The sequence below is a fragment of the Lactuca sativa genome, chromosome 2 (genome assembly GCF_002870075.4).
Source record: "Lactuca sativa cultivar Salinas chromosome 2, Lsat_Salinas_v11, whole genome shotgun sequence".
Lineage (NCBI taxonomy): Eukaryota > Viridiplantae > Streptophyta > Magnoliopsida > Asterales > Asteraceae > Lactuca > Lactuca sativa.
In genome coordinates, this window is record NC_056624.2 from 184,847,967 (window position 1) to 184,872,291 (window position 24,325).

General features: G+C 33.3%; 4 protein-coding genes across 12 annotated transcripts; 1 reads left to right on the forward strand and 3 right to left on the reverse strand.

The window, feature by feature from the left end:
• Nucleotides 1-5,527: 5,527 nt before the first annotated feature.
• On the reverse strand, nt 5,528-13,662 carry LOC111891930 (BRCA1-associated RING domain protein 1). Of its 9 annotated transcripts, XR_002850393.3 has the most exons (13): nt 13,507-13,662; nt 13,267-13,334; nt 12,662-12,815; nt 12,369-12,557; nt 11,750-12,073; nt 11,560-11,660; nt 11,294-11,477; nt 11,127-11,218; nt 10,973-11,063; nt 10,715-10,880; nt 10,527-10,645; nt 6,336-8,649; nt 5,975-6,111 (listed from the first exon to the last, which is right to left on the reverse strand). XR_002850393.3 is itself a non-coding variant. In XM_023887994.3 (12 exons), the coding sequence occupies exons 4-12, from the start codon at nt 12,540-12,542 to the stop codon at nt 5,746-5,748; spliced, it is 1,617 nt and encodes a 538-aa protein (XP_023743762.1). In that variant the 5' UTR covers nt 12,543-12,557; nt 12,662-12,815; nt 13,267-13,334; nt 13,507-13,659; the 3' UTR covers nt 5,528-5,745. The 9 variants fall into 9 exon arrangements, 8 of the variants coding, with proteins under 8 accessions (XP_023743762.1, XP_023743763.1, XP_042755255.1 ...); XM_023887994.3 differs by lacking the exon at nt 6,336-8,649 and having other exon boundaries at nt 5,528-6,111; nt 13,507-13,659; XM_052768549.1 differs by lacking the exons at nt 5,975-6,111; nt 6,336-8,649 and adding an exon at nt 9,629-10,120.
• A 2,711-nt stretch (nt 13,663-16,373) lies between these two features.
• LOC111891912 (uncharacterized) lies at nt 16,374-18,194 on the reverse strand. The gene is made up of 3 exons (XM_052768131.1): nt 17,656-18,194; nt 17,054-17,577; nt 16,374-16,989 (listed from the first exon to the last, which is right to left on the reverse strand). The coding sequence occupies exons 1-3, from the start codon at nt 18,162-18,164 to the stop codon at nt 16,577-16,579; spliced, it is 1,446 nt and encodes a 481-aa protein (XP_052624091.1). The 5' UTR covers nt 18,165-18,194; the 3' UTR covers nt 16,374-16,576.
• Nucleotides 18,165-19,644, reverse strand: LOC128132436 (uncharacterized). Its single transcript, XM_052769007.1, has 2 exons — nt 18,272-19,644; nt 18,165-18,168 (listed from the first exon to the last, which is right to left on the reverse strand). The coding sequence occupies exons 1-2, from the start codon at nt 19,642-19,644 to the stop codon at nt 18,165-18,167; spliced, it is 1,377 nt and encodes a 458-aa protein (XP_052624967.1).
• A 992-nt stretch (nt 19,645-20,636) lies between these two features.
• Nucleotides 20,637-22,142, forward strand: LOC111891913 (uncharacterized). Its single transcript, XM_023887973.2, has 3 exons — nt 20,637-20,738; nt 21,163-21,408; nt 21,795-22,142. Exons 1-3 carry the CDS (start codon nt 20,637-20,639, stop codon nt 22,140-22,142), a joined length of 696 nt encoding a protein of 231 aa, XP_023743741.2.
• Nucleotides 22,143-24,325: the final 2,183 nt, after the last annotated feature.

The window sequence follows — 24,325 nt, forward strand, 5'->3', positions numbered from 1 at the left end:
CAATAAAAAAACATAATATGATATTTTTCACAATTATAATAAATAAAATTATCATTTTTATTTACCACCGTTTTGTCAAAGACTGTCGTGTTTTAATTTTATTAATTACCAGAGACATCAACTACATGAATATTACAATTATTACGTGGTGCATTTTGTGGAATATATGCATTAAGTCAAGCATTATACAATATTTTTCATCCTGCAAAACGTTCTGATCTGTTGTGACACCAAAGTGACAAAACTGTAGACATTGGATGTGATTCATGTAAATCAACTTTTACGTAATGGCCATTATGAACGAAGGCGATAACAATAGATCTATGATATGAGATGTCTTGCGACCATGTCAAAGCTGAAAACAGGTCGACGAACCTTATTTGTCTAAAAAATAGACGATTACACCATACTTATTAGCAATGAGGAATCCAGTATTCGGCGTAAACAATCAACATTTCATTGCATATCGTCCCCAATTTTCTAATAAATCGTTGTATAATTCTGACCGGATTTAACCCCCACAATCTTGACTATACCCAAGGGAGACAACTATTGCTTGAAATCCACAATTTCCATCTCCGTCCACATCTTCAATGTTTGTAACGTATGGATGGAATTCATTTGGAATTTCACTCATAAGTGAATTTGTATAAAATGTTGAAGCTTATTGAAACGAAAATGTATTTTGCCTCTCTGGTTCCTGGTTTAAATTAAACTGATTAGACCCATTATAATCTGACATAGACATCGTAAAACTATGTCTACAAGGATATTGAGTTGGTGGATCTTGAATAGGCGGAACATGAGGTCTTGTTTGTGTACTCAACCGCATACGTCCACTTGGTGCTTTGTTTTTGTGAGAAGTAGGTTCCCAAAGCAAAGTTGTTGATGGTGAAAATATATCTTTTAACTTTTGCACATAACTGAACTTACTAGATCTTGATTGTTTTTTCAACTGTGTGTTAGACGTTTGGCCTTCAACAACAACATCATCATCTTCTAGTTGGATGAATGGATCTAAATAAATTTTTTCTAAAAGTTATTAATGGAATCAAGTGGTATTGTGTTTCGTTTTTTAAATATACCACTTGTTCGTGCGCACATGATAGCCCGTGACTAGTACGCATTTGACATCCACAAATTTCAAGGAATTTGATTTGTTCAAATTCCTTGAAAATTATTTCAAATGCATGAATTGAAATATTACCAACCAAATATTTGAAAATTGGATGGACAAAATGATGTCGAGCAATAATCATGCTCCGTCCTAAACTTGCTTTGATAGCATAGTCTCGTGATTGAAGAGCATCATGAATTCTTGGTTATATTGTCGCTAAATCTGATTGTGATGAGTCCAAGTATTGTTTTACCTTGGCATGCTAACTCTCCACTCTATTGGTTGTGTAATTCCCAAAATGGAGAAATTGGTCGGTCCAAATAGATACAAACTTTTCTTTATATTGTGTCAACCACATTCTCTTCGAGTAATAACTTCTGAAACATAATACACTTATATCAATTTTGAAATATATATATATATATATATATATATATATATATATATATATATATATATATATATAAACTAACAAATCTAAAAGATATATTAAATAAATACCTTTATAGCATCAGAATGTTTTTGACTTGTAAGAGATTGGAATTGTATGCTTCCTCATTTTCAAATGCAACTAATTTTTTCCAACCTTTATAAAAGGAGGTCCAACAATGACGATGCACTAAAAACGTTTTGTATTTTATATTAATGCTTGTATTGACATGTCATCTACAAAGTAATCCTTTAACTTCTGGAAATACATTATTGCATGCGTTCATGCAAACCATGTCTCTATCTGTGACAATTACACGTGGAAACATGCATCTATCTATTGTTGATTTTAAACACGGTAGTGCCCAGGTGTAGTTGGATTCTATTTCCTTATGCATGTAGACAAATGTTACGAAAAAGGTCTGATTAGTTGGAGTTACACCAACTATTTCAAGGAGGGGAATCTCGTACTTGTTTTTTTTGTATGCCGCATCCATCAACATGACATGTGGGAATGCACGCCACATCTCTAATGATCTTTGGTGAGCAAAAAACAAATGTTGAAGCTCGTTGGTTAATGTATCAGCATGACTATAGTAGATATAGTCATTCTCAGCCAAGAAAGACATAACAACTTGCATTTGAGTTTTGCCACTATTCTCCTTCATCCTGAATTTTTTACGTGCATTATATATAGTTGAAAGAATGGATAAATTTTCTGCATTTTCCTTCTTTAATGTAGATAATATATCTTTTGGTTTCACATTTTTTCTTATCAAATCTTCCACTAATCGAGTTTCATCTTCAAAAAAACAACTTGGATATGGGTGATCAGTTTATTAGTTGTTAACGAGAATTAAATACCTAAATATATTTTTTGATTAGATACAAGTAAACTTATTAATTAACAACCATATTAATAAATCTAAAACTTTATACCATGCTAGTTTCAAATTTTGATGTGTCACATGAAGTAAGTATTTTCATTCTCGTCATCTTGAGATGCATTGTTTGTGTAAATATCATTAGCCTAATCAATACATACAAATATAAATATGTGATTTATAAAAACATAAATATATGAATAATAATAAACGAACATACCTCGTAATTTAACTCGTCAAACGATGGAACATATTCTGCCCAACTCATTTTTTACTTAACCTATCGTTTTTAGAAATATCATACAATGAAAATGAAGTTTGGGAAACATACATTTATAGTAAAACTTTAGGCATGAAAAAGAATACTATATAAATTATACAGTAAGTTAAAGAACCATATATGTAAATATACTTATATTATTTTGATTTGATCATAGTGGTATTCGTTTACATCGCATCGAAATAAAGATAAGGTATTTATTGTAAATATTGGGTAAGTTAAAGGCCCATAAATGTAAATATAGTTATATTATTTTGATTTGATGGTATTGGTATTCATTTACACCGTACTGAAATAAAGATAGAGTATTTATTGTAAATGTAGGGTAAATTAAAGGACCATAAATGTAAATATAGTCATATTATTTTGATTTGATCGTAGTGGTATTCATTTACACCGCACTAAAATAAAGATAGGGTATTTATTATAAATGCAGAGTAAGTTAAAGGACCATAAATGTAAATATATTTATATTATTTTGATTTGATTGTATTTGTATTCATTTACACCGCAATGAAATAAAGATAGGATATTTATTGTAAATGTAGGGTAAATTAAAGGACCGTAAATGTAAATATATTTATATTATTTTGATTTGATCGTAGGGATATTCATTTACATGCACTGAAATAAAGATATGGTATTTATTGTAGATGCATGGTAAGTTAAATGACCATAAATGTAATATAGTTATATTATTTTGATTTCATCACATTGGTATTTATTTACCCCGCACTGAAATAAATATAGGGTATTTACAGTAAATGTATGATAAGTTAAAGGACCATAAATGTAAATATAGTATTTATATTTATGGTCCTTTAAGTTACCATAAATGTAAATATTGCATTGGTATTTATTTACATTATTTTGATTTGATCATATTAGTATTCATTTACACGACACTTAAGTAAAGATAAGATATTATTGTAAATATATGGTAAGTTAAAGGACCATAAATATAAATATAGTTATATTATTATGATTTGACCGTAGTATTTATTGTAAATGTAGGGTAACTTGAAGGATAATAAATGTAAATTATAGTTATACTAGTATTATTTTGATCTGATTATTCATTTACACTGCACTGAAATAAAGATATGATATTTATTGTAAATGCATGGTAAGTTAAAGAACCATAAATATAAATATATTTATATTATTTTGATTTAATCCTATTATATTCATTTACAACACATTGAAATAAATATAGGGTGTTTACTGTAAATACAGGGCAAGTTAAAAGACCATAAATAAAAAAATAGTTACATTATTTTGATTTGATCCTATTGGTATCCATTTATACAGCACTGAAATAAAGATATAATATTTATTGTAAATGTAGGGTAAGTTAAATTATCATAAATATAAATATAGTTATATTATTATGATTTGATCGTAGTATTTATTGTAAATATAGGATAATTAAATGATCATAAATGTAAATATAATTATATTATTTTGATGATCGTGGTATTTATTTACACCATAAAGATATGCTATGTATTGTAAATGTATGATAATTAAAGAACCATAAATGTAAATATAGTAGTAATGGCAAAATCCACCAATATATTTTATATTTATTTATATTACTATCATAAATGAAATCACGGTACAACTTCGAGTTCCAATAAGTTTTGTAAGATCAAAATTAAATCATTTAAATTGTCATATGTTTATAACTAACAAAACATAATTATAATTATTTTTAATAAAAAGCAACTACAATCAATAAAAGTTTGTCTTTATTTACCATTTTTTTGTCAAACACAATCATATTTTAATTTATATTAGAGATATGTTAATATTAACAATAAAACATGTAATATTAATATGGAGTAACTTAAAGAACTATAAATGTACACGTAGTTATATTATTTTTATTTGATCGTAAAACATAGTCATATTTTAATTTTATTATCAAGGCGCTTATATTAACAATAAAATATGTAATATTATGACACGTGTATGTTTGCCGTTCTAAAAAAACTTGAAAACTTTTTAATAAGTTATTTTTAGTATATTCATTTAAAACCTATTAGTTTTGCCTAACATGGTTATATATTTTCGAAAAATATCATATTTTGTTTGTTTATATTCAAAAAATGAAAAAATACATTAAATTATATATATATATATATATATATATATATATATATATATATATATATATATATATATATATATATATATATATATATATATATATGTGCGCGCTAGAAAAATCAAAAGTAAAACAAAACGTGTTTAAAATAAATATATATATATATATATATATATATATATATATATATATATATATATATATATATATATATATATATATATATATATATATATATATATATATATATTCAAGAAAAAGGTAAAAAGGTAAAAGAAAAACATAAATAACATAGTTTTTATTCAAATAGTATATAAAATACAATGTAAGAATATATAATATGTCATCTCAAATTGGGTTTTAAAAAAAGTGGTTTTGACTTTTAAGAAATAGTCATTTATTAAAAAAAAAAAAAAAAAAAAAAAAAAAAAAAAAAAAAAAAAAACCTTAAGGGTATTAACGTAGCATTCTTTTTTATCAAATGTTATTGTTCATTACTTTATATGTTTTTGAATATTACATATGCTTAAAAATAACAAAGTTATATTGGTTCTATAAAATATTTATGCGCCAAACCCAAAAACTATGCATAAGTTCGAAATGCTTTTACAAATTAATCTTGCCATTTTTGTGAATATTGTCCAAAACAGAAAAACACATACTGTATTCTATTTGTAGCCAACTAATAAAACTTGTTGCAAGAAAAATAATCGCATAATCCGCTGCCCTTTTTCATTCTATTCCACTATAGCTTCAATATATACAACTGATGGACGGGTTAAATGGTTCAAGCATAACCACAACACAAGAAATCAACCAAAACCCATGTAATAGTTTTCTCAGAAGTGTTGTAAGACATTACTGGAGGGACAAAAAACAGCAGCCACATAAGATAGCAGGCACACAAGATGGAGTTTATAAGACATTACTGGACCCCTGATGTAAAAGGCAGTAAACGGCATGCAGCAACTGATTCCAAAATCCAAGTATGTTGGATAATTTGAGACCGAGATTGTTGAGCAATGTCCTCAGCTGCAGCTAATCTTTGGAATCTTATAGAATCTTCATCGTAAAACTCAGAGTGATCCGAAAGGTCAGCATTGTAAACAACCAAAGATACCCGCTTCACATCTTCATCTCCATCTGCATCATTACTTGATGACAGTAATTGATCCCTGGCCTCGATAATTGTGCCTCCAGCAGTTGTAACCAACTCTTTGAGATCACTCTTGTGAGCTTCTATATAATCCCCAACAAAGTAAAATTCCAAATTCTTGAAAAGTTTTGGACCCTGCAACAAAGACATATATATATATATATATATATATATATATATATATATATATATATATATATATATATATATATATATATATATATATATATATATCATAATCAGCTCCTTAGTTTACACTGCAAATTTTAAACAAGTGATCGTTCATCAAAGATGAAAGATATACTAGATATTCAACTACATTTGACAGCTAATCTACTACGCCCTGCCCAGCAAAATACCTGAAAGGCCCTTGAATTGTACCGGCGTCTGACTTAGCTTTAGAGCGCGTTTTAGGATTTATTTTACCACTCCTCCCCCACTTTCTTTCTCATGAGAAGGCAGCCACCCCACCACCATTTTTGCAATTTTGGAGCTCAAAACCACCAATATTTTTGCAAAATCTTTCAAACACCAAAATCACCCACATTTTCAAGGATACACATGAAAATACCACAAAAGCATCGAGTAGTCGGGCACCACCGGTATGCACCGACCTGGGATGGGCACCTCCACAAGCATTCAGATCGTGGTTGCCCAACACTTTGGGAATCAACACACCCAATAGAGCATATACTAGTTGAGTATGATGTGGAGTGGGTTAGCTTTCGAGTATATAACGTTGTGGAGACTTTTGAACGATATAGTTGGGGAGGAGACTAAGATTTTGAAAATACATGCATGTGTGTCTAGTTAATGTGAGAATGGATGTAGACGCTCCGCATGGATGATTTAGAGGGTGGACCAGAGGGGATGAGAATGAGTGGTCCAGTTAGAGGTCATGAGATTGTTATGATCTACCCATGGAGTACCGTTACATAGACACTTGAGAGGGATGCACGAGTGAAAATTAGGATAATATTAGACGTGATATTTAAACGGAACAAACTCGAAGGGCGGATCAATTGGTTGATTAGGTGTGGTTGGCATAGGCACTATGGCATATAGTCTTTCTAAACGTCAACCCGCAAGACAAGGATGTCGGAGCAGTGAGGACACAAGACAATGTGGTATTGTATGCTTAGATGAGCAGTTCTATCTTTATTTCTTTTATATACAATGTCTTATGCTTATGCAACATTTGGTGTACATTTGACACCAAGGTCGGGTGACCACTCTACATACGTGCCTCATTTCAGCATTCCTGGTCCAAGAACTAGGACATAGGATTCGGGAACTTTCATGGGCTTTCTCGTTCAACACTATTCTCAGGCCCACTCCCGTCGCGTTCGGACAGATTTCATTCGATAGTGGGTCTAAGAATAGTGTTGAAAAAGAAAGGCCATTGAAGTGATGGATCCTGTGTCTTGGCTCACAGACCACAAACGTTGAAATGAGGCAAATATAGGGAGTTGTCACCCGATCCTTGATGGCGCATTTACACCAAATATTGCATAGGGCATCCTAAACAAAAGAAATAAGAACAGAGTCGGGCACCAAAACGTCATGTGTCATTGCAGCCCCCCTTAGTATCTATGCAAAAGTACTCTGTGGGCAGGTTTTCTAAATTGTGGGAGTGAACCCAATGTCAACATGGAAATACTCCCTAATCATTGGGACGGTCATAGCTATCTCATGGTCTCTGACTACACCGTTTAGTCTCATTCCCTCTAATCCGCCCTCTAAATCATCCTTGTAGAGCATCCGCATCCACTCTCACTCTAACTCGACGTATATGCATGTAAGATCAAAATATATGACGTCTCCCTAACCGTATCGCTCAAAAGCCTCCACAGCATTATACCCCAGAAAGCTAACCCGCTCCACACCATACTCAACCAACATATGCTCTATCGGGCGGGTGTGTCGACTCTTAAAGCGTCGGGCCAACACAATCTAAATGCAAATAGAAGTGCTCATATCTCACATCCTCAATCGACACGCGATTCCCGACTACTTGATGCTCGTGATGCAATCATTGTCGATTTTTACCTCTTTTAGGTGCCATATGAAATTGATGATGGATATAATTAAGGAAGTACAAGACTTGAAAGAAAACTCCAAAAATTCGAAACCCCAAGTTTTCTACACTTCAACATCGGCCCCAAATGTGGTATTCTTTTATTTATTTATTTTTAAATATAGATGATTTTGGTGTTTGATTAGACGATTTTGCAAAAATAATAACAATAATAACGATGAAAAATGGTGATTTTTTTTAGCTCTGAAGTTGCAAAAATTTTGGTGGGGTGACTGCCTTTTTGTGAGAGAAAAAGTGAAAAGTGGTCAAATAAATCTTAAAACGCCCTCTAAAGCCAAGTTAGACGCATGAGCATCTCAGACGCAATATGGACGCTGGAACAATTCAAGGGCATTTTGGGTATTTTGTTGGGCATGGCTGGAAAAAATCTCATGTCAATGTCTTAGCTGTGTTTGAGAAGTGTCTCAGGTAGCGGGTGTTTTTAGCGGTCCATGAGGCATCTCAATGACACTACTTTTAAATGAGTCTGAAGGGTTAGTGAAGCCGTAAAAGCTGATGAAAATCGAAATCCTCGTAGAAGTTCTATACTGAGAGTACTTTTTGAGGAAAGAACCGAGTCCAGAGGAACCAACCTACTATTTAAACATGAGTATTTTACTTTTGTAAAATATGCATAAAAATCCTTATATTTTGGCTCTAGTGACAATAAAGTCACCCTTGGTTTTTTTTTTTTGCATTTGAACCATTGGAACCGGCTATCACTTGCAATTAAACCATTGGAACCGGCTATTTCCAGGTAACAATAGCAAGTTGCGATGGTTAAATTGTAAACAAAAAATATCAAGGGTGGCTTTTTTGTTAAGAGGCCAAAATATAGGTATTTTTTTGTTAATGCATAATAATTTTTAACCTCAACTCTTATATATTTTAAGATTAAATTATAATATATTTTTGCCAACATAACCATTACAATTTGTTTGATTTTTAATATATGATAATAAATAAATACGATTTTATAATAATTCTATTTAATAAAATCTTAAAACCAATTAAAATGTAAAAATATATTGTTATGAAATATATCGTCATTTTTTTATGGAGCTAAATCAAAATTTGATACAAAATACGTCTGCATACCAAGTACTTTGTTGAAAAATCTTCATATGGGTTGGTGTGTACCAAAATCACGATTAAAAAAAAAAAAGATGATCCGTAGATAAAAATTTATTGCCAATTGCATAAATAGGTTTTTAGAAAAGTATGAAATCATTGTTGACATTGGTAACCATTATAAAAATCCAAGAAATGTATGTCACTTTTAGATGATGAAATTAAATAAAAATTTGATACGAAATATGCATCCACATACCAAGTACTTGGTTGAAAACAATGCATATAATTCATCGATAAAGAAATACATAATAGTCTTGTTTGCATGACATTGAAGCTCTATTCTTGCGACAACTCAGCAATAAATATTCTTAATTTATATAGAATATAAAATATTACAATATACAATGTTTATACCAATATGCCTACGATTTTAAAAATACAAAAAACAAACGTCATACAGTCTTCTTTCTCTCTTGGATTTTTATAATGGTTACCAATGTCAATAATGGTTTCATACTTGTTTAAAAACTTATTTATGCAACTCGTAAGAAATTTTCATTTACAAATCATCTTCCTTTTAATCATGATTTTGATACCTAGCAACCCATATGAAGATTTTTCAACAAAGTATTTGGTATGTGGATATATTTCATATCAAATTTTGATTTAGTTCCATCATAAAAAAAAGTGACGATACATTTCATAACAATATATTTTTACATTTTAATTGGTTTTAAGATTTTATTAAATAGAATTATAATTAAAAAAAATCATATTTATTTATTATCATATATTAAAAATCAAACAAATTATGATGGCTATGTCAGCAAAAATAGATTATAATTTAATTTTTAAAATATATAAGAGTTGAGGTTAAAAATTATTATGCATCGACAAAAAAGTACTTATATTTTGGCCTATTAACAAAAATGTCACCCTTGATATTTTTTGTTTACAATTTAACCATCAAAACTTGCTATTGTTAGCGGTTACCTGAAAATAGCCAGTTCCAATGGTTAAATACAAAAAACATTAAAAAAAAAATTTAAAAATCAAGGGTGACTATTGTATATTGAATCAAAATATAGGGACTTTTAGGCAAACTTCCCTTTATCTTTTGTAACATAATTGATTACACTACTATGGTGTTGTACACTTGATTAGGTTTTATTTTTAGCTTATTATCAACTTATTTTGCTAATGTATTGGTTGTATTCAAATCTTCTAAAATTAATTGTGATACAACTTAGGAACGCCAACTAGTCACTAGTCCCTAGTTTACCAACCAGATCCAAGCCAAGCCTGGTGACCTTTGCAGCATTGATTACTAATGTTGATTTCCTAAAAAAATTGGAGGATGATCATCCTTTTATTTTAAAGGGGAAAAGATTGGTCTTACATTATTTAGAACTCTTAGCCTCCCAGCTTTGGGACCACCAGTACAGCCATGGGTATCTAGATGAACTTCATATGGTTCTTCATTCACAAGACACCGAGCTTCCATACAAGCATTTACCCCTGAAAACATTACAAATATCATTAAAAACTAAAAACCATCAACCACTGGGCCAATATCAGAAACCTTACATTCAACACTAACAATCCATACTCCATTCAAAATAGCCATCAGAACTTTATATGTCCTTGTGCATGCACCATTTGAATCTGTGGCAGCAATGACATGGGTAACATTAGGTTTCCAGTATCTGAACACTACTGCCTCATTATTGCTTGCAAATTCAACCACAGAGCACTGCAATTTCAAAGCTGTGGATTAAAAGGGAGGGACCCTTGATGAACACACATTAATTCTAACAAGTAACAAGAACAGCTTTTAATACCAACCTTTTCTTCTGTAGAAAGATCCGAGCCACAAAACACCAAATTCTGTCTGGCATCCAACGGTGTTGTGCAGGGATTCAGATGTGTAGATGTTCTGTAATCAGAATGACAAAAATAAACAAAACTACACAGAAAAGTTATATAAAAAAACTGATACCTTTTCTCAGTGTCTTGCTTCACATCATCCGCATCCATTTCGCTTGGAAATTTCATTTTTCTATGCTTTGGACATAACATTAAATAGGTGTCCTATAAAAGGCATAAAATTAGAAACCTTGTAATAAGAAATATAACAGCAATAAGTGTGCATAAATAATGGCTTACATCCCATCTGCACTCAGGAATGTAATATGCACAAGGCACATGGTAACTTCTTTGGCATGTCTCCATATAGCAGCCAAGACCAGCTCCCTTTTTACCACAGCTGCTGCATTTAAGCTTGTTAGCCCTTGTCACTTCTGATTCTAAATTCTGAATAATTCCATCCTTAAAGTAAATCCGAGGAGCCCTGTGATTGTAAATATCACTTGTAATCTTCACACAACAAAGAATTCTTTCAATGTTGTAAGCTCAATAACAATATAACATACCACTGAATACAATTTCTGTGAACATGTGTAACCTTAGAGAAGTTGGCCAAAGACCCCACTACTTCCTTCCCTTGGGCAAAAGACACAAATGGTCCACTTCCCTATACAATATATATATATAAAATAACCTATCAAGATTCTTATGTCATCTTTTTTTACACAGACGAAAAAATTTGTCTCTAAAACTCACCTCTGTCTGACTAGAAGAATGACAAAAGGCACAAGGACGTTTTTTTGAATTCAACGCATCCTGCTGCCCGCTAGAAAGAGATTTTTCAATCTCAGTCTCCAATTTAGAATTGGTTGTAGCTACATTTTCAGAAGCCAAAGCATTTGTCTGAGGATGACCATTTATTTGCAAACCCGTATCTTTTAAGCCTTCGTTTGTTTTCTTTTGCCTTTTGGCTCCAATGGTTTGACTTTTAGCTCCTGAGGTGGATCTAGTGTTTGACACTAGATTCATCCCATTAACATCATTCTCAACTGGTCTCTTTGGTGAATATCTTACAGTATTCTGAAAGGGATGACCAACTAATGTTTGTTACAATATTATGACGACTATACAAAAACATGTATCACTATGATTCATAAAAACAATGATTATATTCCAATCAAAATTGATCTTATGCAAAAGTACATATACATATTATACATTCAAATCAAGAATATGACCTAGGCTATGTGTTATTTATTCCCATCTTTCAATGTGTCACGGTTTGTTTTATAACTTATCCCTGTTTTTTTATTTTTTAATAGAAATAATAATTATTCATTTTAAAACATTTAACTTACTAAAGCTGCATTCTTACGAGACTATCCTGTGCAGCTTCACGATCTCTGTTTAAAGCAGCTCTTCCTGTTCTTGAAAGTGAACTTTCAGCTTCAGCAGCCAAAATGAGGCTTGCTGCTCCTACGATTGTTGTGAGAAAAATTGTGCTACAATCCTTCGACCAATCATCCGATGATGATGATGAAGATTCCATCTTTCAATTCTTAAACTTATATGATAAACAATTTTTTTAGAAACAGAGAGTTAAATTATGTTTCTGTAACAAATTTGGAGGGGTAATGAGTATTTATAGTAATTGAAAAAGAAAAAAACCTTTTTAACTGTCAAAAAAGAAATAGAAGAGAAAAGAGAGAGTTGTTCCCGTGATGTTGTGTGGCCTCACTAGGTGGCAGGGTGTTCCCGTGTGGGGCCACCATTGCCAGGTAGGACCCCACTGTGTGCGGAAGAGGCATAACATTTTGCCTTACTGGATAAAGAATGAAAGACAGAATTAAAAGATAACTAAGGTGTAAATACAAGTAGTGGTTACTACACTTTGCTCCAAACTTATTAGAGGTATGCTTGTAAAGTGTAAACTAGAATCACTGTAACCTTATAACTAAATAAGTAAACACGCAAGAAACATTTACTATAAGCGTCTGGAGTGAAGTATGATTCTACACAGACCACAATGGGCAAAGAAAGGGGAAATACGTGTATAGATGTAGTCAAATGTGAACTTTCATCTTAATAAACAGCAGAATGAGATTACTGAAATGAAAGGTATGTATCTTAAAATATTTAGCAATGCAAGTTGCTGGAATTCAAAACTTAAAACAACAATGGTCAATTTTTCATAAGCAATCGCTAACGATTGAACCAAATTTGCATGAACACGCAGCATCTAGGGTAACGAAAAGAGTGCAGATGATACTTACAAATTCCGTAACACTGCTCGCTAAAACAGAGACTTTCTGATCCTTTAGGTTCTTTCTCGTTAACAGATCTACAGAACAGTAACAGTAAAACAGAGGCAAATTTGCTCAGGCACACCAATCAAAACTTCTATATACAAATTATAGTGAACCGATCATACATATAACGAGGATTAGGAAAGCAGGACATCTAACCTAAAGAGGAAGATCAAAATCGAAATAGAATTGAATTTAGCGAATTACCTTGGGCTTTCTTGTCGAAATCGGAGGAGAGTCCTGGTCTGCTGCTCATTTTTTGTCGCATAATTGTCTAAAAGGATAAACAAAGATTAAAGACTGGATCCTTGGGGCTTGGTCTATGGGCTAGGGAAGCTACCATACCAATTACCAGACAGGTCTGCCGTTGTTTGGACCGGACTTCGTAATTTACCAGGCAGGTCGCCGTTGTCTAAAAAATTACATTTTTATATTTTATCATTAAATAAAATTAGCCGGGTAAAGTTTAGTTTCAATTTTAAATGTATTTTAATTATTACAAAAATCAACAAAAATCAAAATATATTCATAAATTGAAAATTCATCAACAATTTAAGGAAAACATCTTTATCCGAAAAATGCAAATCTATTTTTATATAAATTTTAGCAAACATTTTTTATTTTTATAAAACCATCAAAAGTAAATAAAAAATCAAACTCTAAGAAACCTAATAATTGTATTGCTAGTCTCTCGTCTTTAGTATCTCATTTCCTTTAGTTTTCTAATCATGCTTGTTGCTTAATTGTTTAGGTGCATTTTGTGGTGGAAAATTGTTTTCATTTTCTAAGAAAATGTTTTTAGAAAATAGAGTTGAGTTTTCATTTTCAGTTCTCAATGAAAATTTTAAAAAACGCATTTGGTTTGAAACGGTGGAGTTTTCATTTTCTATCTTAGAAACTTTGGAAAACTGTAAAATTAGTTTTTCTAATTTACATGTAATTTGGAAAACTTAAAATTTTCATTTTCTTAGAAAACTTTAGAAAATTAAACGAACCAAACGTATTTTCAAAATTTCCACGTTTCTTGGAAAATTTTCCTAAAAAACTGGAAAATTTTTCACAACCAAACGCACCATTAGTGTTTTCTGTCTTTCTCTCTATGTTTAATGCTCTTTAGTGCTTTCTTCTTTCTCTCTATCTTTAATGCTGCACAAAGTTTGTTTAATGCTCCACAAAGTTAATCAATGAATAATGAAACTGAGAAACTAAATGTTATTGGTTTGTTATTTTATGTATTGGTTGGATAGGGTTTCTCGATCTATGATCTATCTATATTTTATTGTTTATTGTTTTAGGCTTTTTAGCTTTTCAATATTTAGGGCAATAGGTGGTAATGGTATGGACGAATTTGAGGATGGTTGGGGCATGGCTTTTAATATATTATTATAATATATGAAAAACAAGAATTTTGAGTATTTTTTAATTCCACTGTTATTTGCTTTTACTAGTAGCATATTTCATTTGAGCATTACGGATTGTGAATTTGTATATTTGAATTGAATCCTTTGAATATCATAGACTTATAGGTTTGAGTATTTAAATCATATTAGTGGAAAGATTATTAATACTAACGATTGTTTTAAACATTAAAATTTTAATAAATATTACAAACATATATTGTAGAGTTATTAATATAGATTTTTTTGTTTAAGAAAAACATGGCTCCAACTAAAAAAATTTAATCGGACTTTTCTAAACGTAAAAGAAAATAAAAAGAAGCACAATTTATTGATGGGAAAATGACCTTTGAGGGTAATAAAGTATTCGTCTTGTATTCATTAGGTCCCTTATCTTTTTTTTGTCTTTATTATACCATTGAACTTATAATCCCTGTTCACCAAAACCCTTGATACCGGTTGTTGTATGTTACTACTTATGTGGATATTACGTGGCATTATGTGCCATAAACTGGGCTTATTAATTGCAAAGTTACAGTACTACATCGTTCTTGCCCGTTCTTGCCCTAGATCGACATGTCTTCTTCTTCTTCTTCTATTTCTTCCAAACGAAATTTTGAATTTCAACCTGAAAACCCTTGTTACTGTGGGTTGCCATCTCGTGTACGAACTTCACGAACTAAAGACAATCCAGGAAAAAAATTCAGATTGTGCCCAAACTCCATGGTAAAGCAATTGTTTTTTACTTTTCGTTTAATCTTCTTTCTTTAACCAATTTGTTACTTTTTTCAAGAATGAAGGACCAAAATGCAAGTTCTGGGAATGGTTGGAGCCTGAAACCCCTGAAAATGAAGTCAATTCTGGGAAGGACAAAAAAGAACTGTGCAATTTAACCCTCAAAGTTTCTATATTGGAAAACGAGATCAGCATATGTAAGATGAAGATGGAACAAGAAAATTTGGTTGTTAGACAAGAGTTTGAAAAACTCAAATGGAAGCTATTTACTCATAAAGTTGTGATGATTGTGTTGTTTCTGTTGTTTGTGTTTAAGAAGTAGTTTAGCCCTTAATTTAACCCTTAGTTTAGCTGTATTCAAAGACTAAATGTAATCCTTAATGTTGTAATTTGTTTGATGTATTATGACTAAATCTTTTTGATTAATGATAGTTTGATGTTTTGAGTGCTTTCCAAGAAGTATTAATTTGTTTAAAAGGTTAATGAATTGGACATGATGCATGGGTAAAATGGTCCAGATTAAATTTGGCAGTGAATTGTTATTGTGTTGATGTGATGCATGGGTAAAATGGTCCAGATTAAATTTGGCAGTGAATTGTTATTGTGTTGATGTGATCCAAGGGTAAAATGGTCCAGATTAAATTTGGCAGTCAATTGTTATTGTGTTGATGTGATCCAAGGGTAAAATGATCCAAATTAACCACATTGGATACATCAAACATTTCTTAATGTATTAAGACCAAATCTTGGCATTAATCAATTGTTAATGTCTTGATGTGATCCAAGGGTAAAATGGTCCATATTAAATTTGGCAGTAATCAATTGTCAATGTGTTGATGTGATCCAAGGGTAATATGGTCCAGATTAACAACAACAACAACACCAAACTTTACTTAATGTAGTAATACTAAATTTACTTGATTTATGATAGATAATATAAGATTAAACAATCTATATGCAAATAACCGTACACCAAAGCATATAGATAAAAGACAAAGTTGTAATATTCCATCAGCATGTGCACTATTACAAAAGCTGTGCCCACAGTTGTCCTAATATGTCAAAAGATGTGCCATGTGCCATGATTCTTAAATTTTTCCCAATTACATATTTATAAGACTAAAAGTTTGTCTTTCCAAATAAAATCATTCCAACACCATTGGGTTGTGTCCAGTGCTTCCTTCTTTCTTCAAAACCTTCCTTCTCAACCCTATCTTGGTAATTCTTTCTGAGTATTTTCGTATCCTCTGTCTAGTTGCAACTGGTTGAGCAGGGACATCAACATCTGGATGTGGATCATCTACTTGAACTGGATCCACTGGAGGAGCTGGTACATCAACTGGATCCATTGGATCTGCTTGAACTGGTTCAACATGTGGAGCTGGTACTTGAAGTGGATCCACTGGATCTTCTTGAACTGGTTCAACATGTGGAGCTGGTACTTGAATTGGATCTACCGGATCTGCTTGAACTGGATCAACCTGTGGAGCTGGTACTTGAACTGGATCCACTGGATTTGCTTGAACTGGATCCACTTGAACTGGTTCCACTTTACCTGCTATACAAATATGTAGCTAATGAGTTGGATGTTCCATTTAAATTATATTGTTTTAATAGCATACCTTTCTCTTTTTTACATTTTTTAGGTTTCTTGTTTTTTGGCCTTGAAGTGGATGCTACATCTGCTGGTCTAGTAGGACATGTTGATCTATTGTGGCCCCTTTCTCTACAAATAGTGCATCTATTAACTGAACCTGCTTTTGAGATAGTATGCCTTGTTTTCCCCTTGCTTTCCATCTCAGATTGATCTTTTTTCCTTTTAAGGGTTGGCCTTCCTGGTAACCTTCTTTTTTGAGGAGGCAATGGCTTCATGTAGGGAGCTTCAGGCCACATGGAACTACCATTAAGTGGGTTAATGGTATGGTTGTAACAAGTCAAGAACATGGCTGTATGGAACCATGGTGCAACATAATCCTCTGCATTCCTGTTAAGGTATGAAATGGCTGTCACTGCATGCACACATGGGATACCTGATACTTGCCAAGATCTACATCCACATGTGTTGTTGTTAAGGTCCACAGCATATCCATCATTTCCAATCCTAACTTCATATTGTTGTATCCCAGATGGTATAACACCCCAAAATCTGCCCAAAAAAATAAGAAGTTCTATTAATCTTATATATGAGACATATAATATTAATATAATAGAAGTTATATCATACCTTTGCTGTTTCTTTAGCTTTGATATCTTCAACCTTATAGATGGACATATTTTTAAATTCCCCCAACTTTGTCCCTCTTGCAACATTTTATACATCCTCTCCATTGCATAAATCCTTATCTCTTCCAACATGGTGATGAGTGGCCTTTTCCTAGCAAGATCAATAATGGAGTTGAAACTTTCTGATATGTCATTCTCATAAGCATCACAAGCCCTGTCCACTTCAAAGAATGCCCTGCACCAACTTTTAGGGTCCCTTTCCATGAGGTGTTCATAAGCCAAAGGGTCAATTTTTTTTATGGAATTCATTTCTGCCTCAAATTTTGGTTGAGTAGTTCTAGCAGCTGCTGCCCAAAACAACTTCCTATATTGTTCACCTTTGAATCTTTTCTTGAAGTTAGCATATATGTGCCTAGCACATTGTCTATGCTCTGCTGTTGGGACCCTTTCTTTGACAGCCTCTATTAATCCCTGAAAGAAAGCATGAAATAGATGACATAACAAAAACATTCAACTTAAACAAAACAAAACAGAAATATACCTTGTGTTGGTCTGATATGAGGGTCAATCCATGACCAATTCCCATTTCAATGTCATCCAGAAGGAGGTCAAGAAACCACTTCCATGTTTCCTTATTTTCAACTTCCACCACAGCCCATGCAATAGGGAAGATGTGGTTGTTTGCATCCCTACCCATAGCTGCTAACAGTTGGCCTCTACATATACCCTTTAAAAAACAACCATCTACCCCTATTACCCTCCTACATGCTGCAATCCAACCATCCTTCACACCCTTAAAACAAACATACATTTTAGAAAAGTAGGTTGTGGAATCAGGCATGACATTCACATCTATCTTTACTGTTGAACCAGGATTTGTCCTCATTATTTCTTCTCCATAACTCCATACTTTACCATAATGTTCCATCAAACTACCCTCTATCTCATCCAAAGCATATCTCTTAGCATTTCTACATTGAGTGACACTAACAATCAAGTTAAACTTTGTACTCACTTTGGCCTTCATTTTCCTTATGCTCATTTTAGGGTTCTTCACAAGTTGATTCTTAAAATGCATTCCAATCCATTTATATGTTACAATGGAACCAAGTTTGAAGACTCTTGAACAGTTATGTTCATCAACTAATGACTTAATTTGGAAAGACCTTTCACTGCTCATCCAGGAAGCCCACAGTCTAAAAGGACAAGAGGGGTTCTTGTTCTCTTTACAACATCTCACTAATAACCTCTGACTATCATTTTTCTCAAAATAAAGGTTGTACCCATTCTTCACTGCATAGTTAGTCAAACAATTTTTCAATTCCATGGGGTTAGAGAATCTCATACCTAGAATTGGCACCATTTTGTCCCATTTCTGGTTCTCATTATGGATAGGGTACACTGGTTTGTCATCTCCATTCTTGGTTTCAACCTCATCAGTTTCAGCCTCATCATCTATATCCTTACACATACCTGACACCCGATGTAAGAATTCATCACCAATAGTCTTGTCAAGAGAAGGAATGTAATCATCTGCTTCATGCTCATATGGAACATCATCAGAAAGTTGTGAATCTATATCATCATCCAGGTCTTCCTCAGAATAATGCCCTTCATCATCTTCCATTACTTCCATATCAGCCCAATCAAGTACAGGTTCATTTTCGTGGTCTATATACACATTCATTCTTAGACCGGCTTCATCACTATAACCCGTTTCAATAAACTCAAAGTAGTCAGCATCATTCCTAATTCTCCTAATACCCTCAGCCAATGGTTCATTTCTAGTGCAATAATATACATTATCACAACTGCCTTCAATCAACTTTGCAATGAACAAGTTAAAGTCTTTGAAATCCATTGCACCAAAATCGACATCACGGATTGAAACAACAACAGCGTTCAAGTACACTAATGGTTTTCGTGCGAATAAACCATTATAATGTATATAAACTGTTAAATACTTACTTTGTTTGGAATCGGAGGCCATCTTCTTCACTATAACACTCGCATTCACCAGTTCTCTTCAATTTCCTAACCGTATGCTTCGATTGAACTTTTTCTTCCCTCAATTAAAACGAACCCTAACTGTAGGGTGAAAGAGAAACGGTAATTAAATGTGTTCTAATTCCACGTAATAAGACATGTCATCTCTAATTAAATGTGGTAACCGGTAAAACAGGTGATAACCGGTATCAAGGGTTTTGGTGAACAGGGATTATAAGTTCAATGGTATAATAAAGACAAAAAAAAGATAAGGGACCTAATGAATACATGACGAATACTTTATTACCCTCAAAGGTCATTTTCCCTTTATTGATAGTCAAAGAGGATCTATGGATCCATTTATTATCAAAAAAGTGTCAGAATATCGTCGCAATGAATAATCAGTTGTGGAAGAACATAAAGAAAAAGAAGAAGCCGAATTGCATGTGCCAGAAAATATGGATGACATGAAACTGTAGAAGAACCTAAAGAAGAACTTCATGATATTATGGAAGAACCTAGAAAAGAAGAAGTTGAATTGCAAGTGCCAGAAAATATGTCTTGTGTAGATGAAGACATAGACAATTTGAACGACAATGATGATGACAAAAAAAGATATTCCAGTGAACATTTATGATCCTAGAAACGGGGGCACTCTTGATACTAAGTGGAGAGATTTACTAGTGAAAAATGGTCCTATAAGAGATATATTAACAAGTAAAGGTCGTAAAGATGGAAGAAACATACGTTTTCGTAAAGATGGAAGAAACATACGTTTTTGTGCGGATTTTTACGATAAATACTTACTAAACGGGGAGAAGCATCATAGAGATTGGCTTGTGTAATCTAAGGATCTTGATAAAGTAGTTTATTTCTCTTGTAAGTTGTTTAAGAAGAAACCACAAGCAAGTAATCTAGCACATGATGGGATAAACGATTGGGGGTCTTTCCCGTACTTTGAAGATGCATGAAAGTAGTGCAGAGCATATCCATTATATGTCTCTTTGGTTTGACTTGCGTGCAAGGCTAGAAACTAACAATGTTATTGATAAAACTTTTCAATACGAAATCAAGAAAGAGACACAACACTGGAGGAAGGTATAAAGAATATTGATTGCATTAGTGAATTTTTTATCGAAACAAGGTTTGGTATTCCATGGAAGTAATGAGAATTTATATGATGAAAATAATGGCAACTTTATGGCTTTAGTTGAAATGATCGCAGAGTAGGATTCAGTATTGGTTGAGCAAATTCGAAGGATACAAAATGATGAGATTCATTATCATTATTTGAGTTACAAGATACAAAACAAGTTAATTTTTTTGCTCGCTTCTAACATTAAAGATACAATCGTGAAAAGAGTTAAGGAAGCAAAGTATTATGCAGTAATATTGGATTGCACTATAATAGCAAACAATAACAAATGACATTGATATTAAGGTGTGTTGTTGTGTCTTCCACTCCTATAAAGGTTGAAGAATATTTTTGCAATTTTAAATTGCTTGTGACACCACATGGCAGGGGCTATTTGACTCATTTCAAAACTTACTACAAGATCTTGATCTTGACATCGATAATATCAGAGGCCAAAGTTATGACAATGGATCCAACATGAAGGGAAAACATAAGGGTGTACAAAGGAAACTTTTGGACATTAATCCTAAAGCATTTTACACCCCATGTGCTTCACGTTCTCTTAACTTGACATTATCATATATGGCAAACTCTTGTGAAAAAGCAGTAAAGTTTTTTTTGGAGTTGTTCAACGTATTTATACATTGTTTGTTGATTCGACAAAAAGGTGGAAATTTTTAAAAGACACTTTACCGAAACGAAGTCTCACTTTAAAATCATTGTCAACTACAAGGTGGGAAAGTAGGATCGAAAGTGTGAAAGCAATAGTTACTCAAGCTCCTAAGATAATAAAAGCTCTGCATAAACTTGTTGAAGAAGAGACAGACATAAAAATCATATAAGTGAAGCTACTTGTCTAGCAGAGTATGAACTTGGAATATTTGACTTTATAACAGGTATGGTTATATGGTATCATATCTTGGCTAAAGTAAATAACCTGAACAAACAAATTCAGTATGAGACTATGCGTATTAATGAGGTAATGAGTAGTGTGGGAGCATTTATTGAGTTTTTCAAAGACTATCGAGAGAATAGGTTTGAGATGGCTTTGGATTGTGCAAGCTATAGCTTCTGATTTGGAAATTGATCCGGTGTTTGTTGAAAAAAGCAATAAAAGAAGAGTTGCTCAAAAAAGACATTTTGATGAGAATAACGTTGGGTCATCTGAGTCGGTACATGAACTTTCACCTCAAGAGTCATTTAGGATTCAATATTTTTTGTACATAGTTGATCAAGCTATTGCTTCATTGGAGCGAAGTTTTGAACAATACAAACAATATGAAGCCATTTTTGGTTTCTTATTCACAGCAGAAAAGTTGAAGTCAGTGAATACTAGTGAGTTAAAGGCAAGTTGCAAAAATCTATAGAAGACGTTGCAAAATGGTTGTAACATCCATAAAATTCATGAAAATTTTAAACTTTTAAAATAATTCCACAAACCAACATTGATTACAAAATTGTTTCCAAAACATATTTATTATCAGAGTTTTCCCAAAGATCATAAAACAAAACATGAGGAGGTGCACGATCACGCATTTGCCTTCCCGTGATCATCGGAGGTACTTGAAACATAACCCAAAACTGTAAGCCCAAAGCATAGTGAGTTTCCCCCAAAGTACCAACAAACATACAAATAACACATAAACTAAAACAACATACTTTGGGTCCAATCAACCGTCGGGTTCAAATACCCCAGGCCCCTCAACCATCGGGTTGGAATGCCAACGTTCTATGGGTCCAATCATCCTCGGGATGGAATACCCTCGAGCCCATCCAACCATCGGGTTGGAATGCCCTTTGGCTTACACAAAAAGTAGTGAAGCCTTAGCCACCGACCAAACATGTGCACATATAACAGATAATCATATAACAGTCTACAGTCAGTCAAACATATCTATAGATCACTAAGAATACCATTATCCTATATACCAGGATATCGATCTAACAGATCACTATATCGCAAAATCATACATAACAGGATATCAAATCCAAAGGGTCGGCCTTGGTGCCTTTGACCTGTAAGTACAGTGAGGAAAACTCACCTCACACAGTTGAATCCCATTGAACGTCTCTGACTATTGGCTCACTAAAATCCATGCACTATCACAACATAATAATCATCCAATTAATACTTGGATTACAATCTAAGCTGATAGTCCATTATTAGGGTAAATGGCCACTTTGCCCTTTCCTTAGTTGGGCTAAGACCCAGGCCCAAATCTTAATCCAAAGGCCCAATCCCTAAATAACCATCCAAGGCCCATAATTGGCCTAATTTTCCAAATTGGGCCCAAATCCTACCTGGGCCTTATCCTAAAGTCCAATCCTTCACTTAGCCTTTAACATCAACACTCAGATAGCCCAAGCATCCAAGCCCAAAAAGGTGGCCCAAACTTGAAGCCTAAAATCGCAAAGCCTACAAATTGAGTACGCGGGGCGTACCCAGCTGTACACTAAGCGTACTCCCCTGTTAAGCCATTATTCCCATGTAACATCCAAAATTTCAAACCAATTTAAACTTTTTAAAACATGTCAAGTTCATCAAAACATTACAAGTTTGTTTTCAAAATATTGATTATCAGAGTCTTTTCCCATAAACATAAACATAATAGGAGGAGCTGTACAATCAAGCCTTGGCCTTGCCTCGACCCCCTGATGTACCTAAAACAATAAACTGAAACTGTAAGCCCAAAAGCTTAGTGAGTTACCCCCAAAATACCGATACACATACAGTCCACATAGCAATATCAACATTAACATATCATATCAATCAAAACAGAACAGCATGTACTGGGTCCACATCTTCACAAGTTGGACTACCCCTGGGGCCTCAGTACGAGTCCGGAATGCCTAACAGGCCCTCAGCTCGTATCTGGAATGCCATCAAGCCCTCAGTAAGAGTCTGGAATGCCTACCGGGCCCTCAGCTCGTATCTGGAATGCTCCCGAGTCCTAAGTACGAGTCTAGAATGCCTACAGTGCCCTCAGCTCATATCTGGAATACTCTAGGGTTTGTTGGCTACCGCACGGAGCAGTACAACCTCAACCCATCCCACATAACATGTCGACATGTATCATAACTAATGCACATACATATAATCATACAGTATCACAGGTATTCCTACAGGTCTACCCGACTAGCATATCAACTGGCATACATCACTAACTCAAACTCAACATATCAATAACTACTAGGATATCAAATCCAATGGGCTGGCCTTGGTGCCTTAGACCCCTTAGTATAGTGAGGATAACTCACCTCACAACTAACGTCAGAAACTAGAAAGCTTCAACTCCCGAATCACCAACACGAACTTCACTACCTATAAATGCCATAAAGACCCTTTTTCATAAGTTTCCAAATTATCAGAATACCCTCAGAAGTCATCTGGTCAACTCTTGGTCAAAGTCAACGCCCACAGTCAAAGTCAACATCCATGTTGACTCGACTCATCGAGTGCAGTTCACCAGCTCGTCGAGTCCTTCCTGAACTCGAGAAGTCGTGAAATCCTTGACTGGCTCGTCGAGTTCTCCTTTAACTCGCCGAGCTC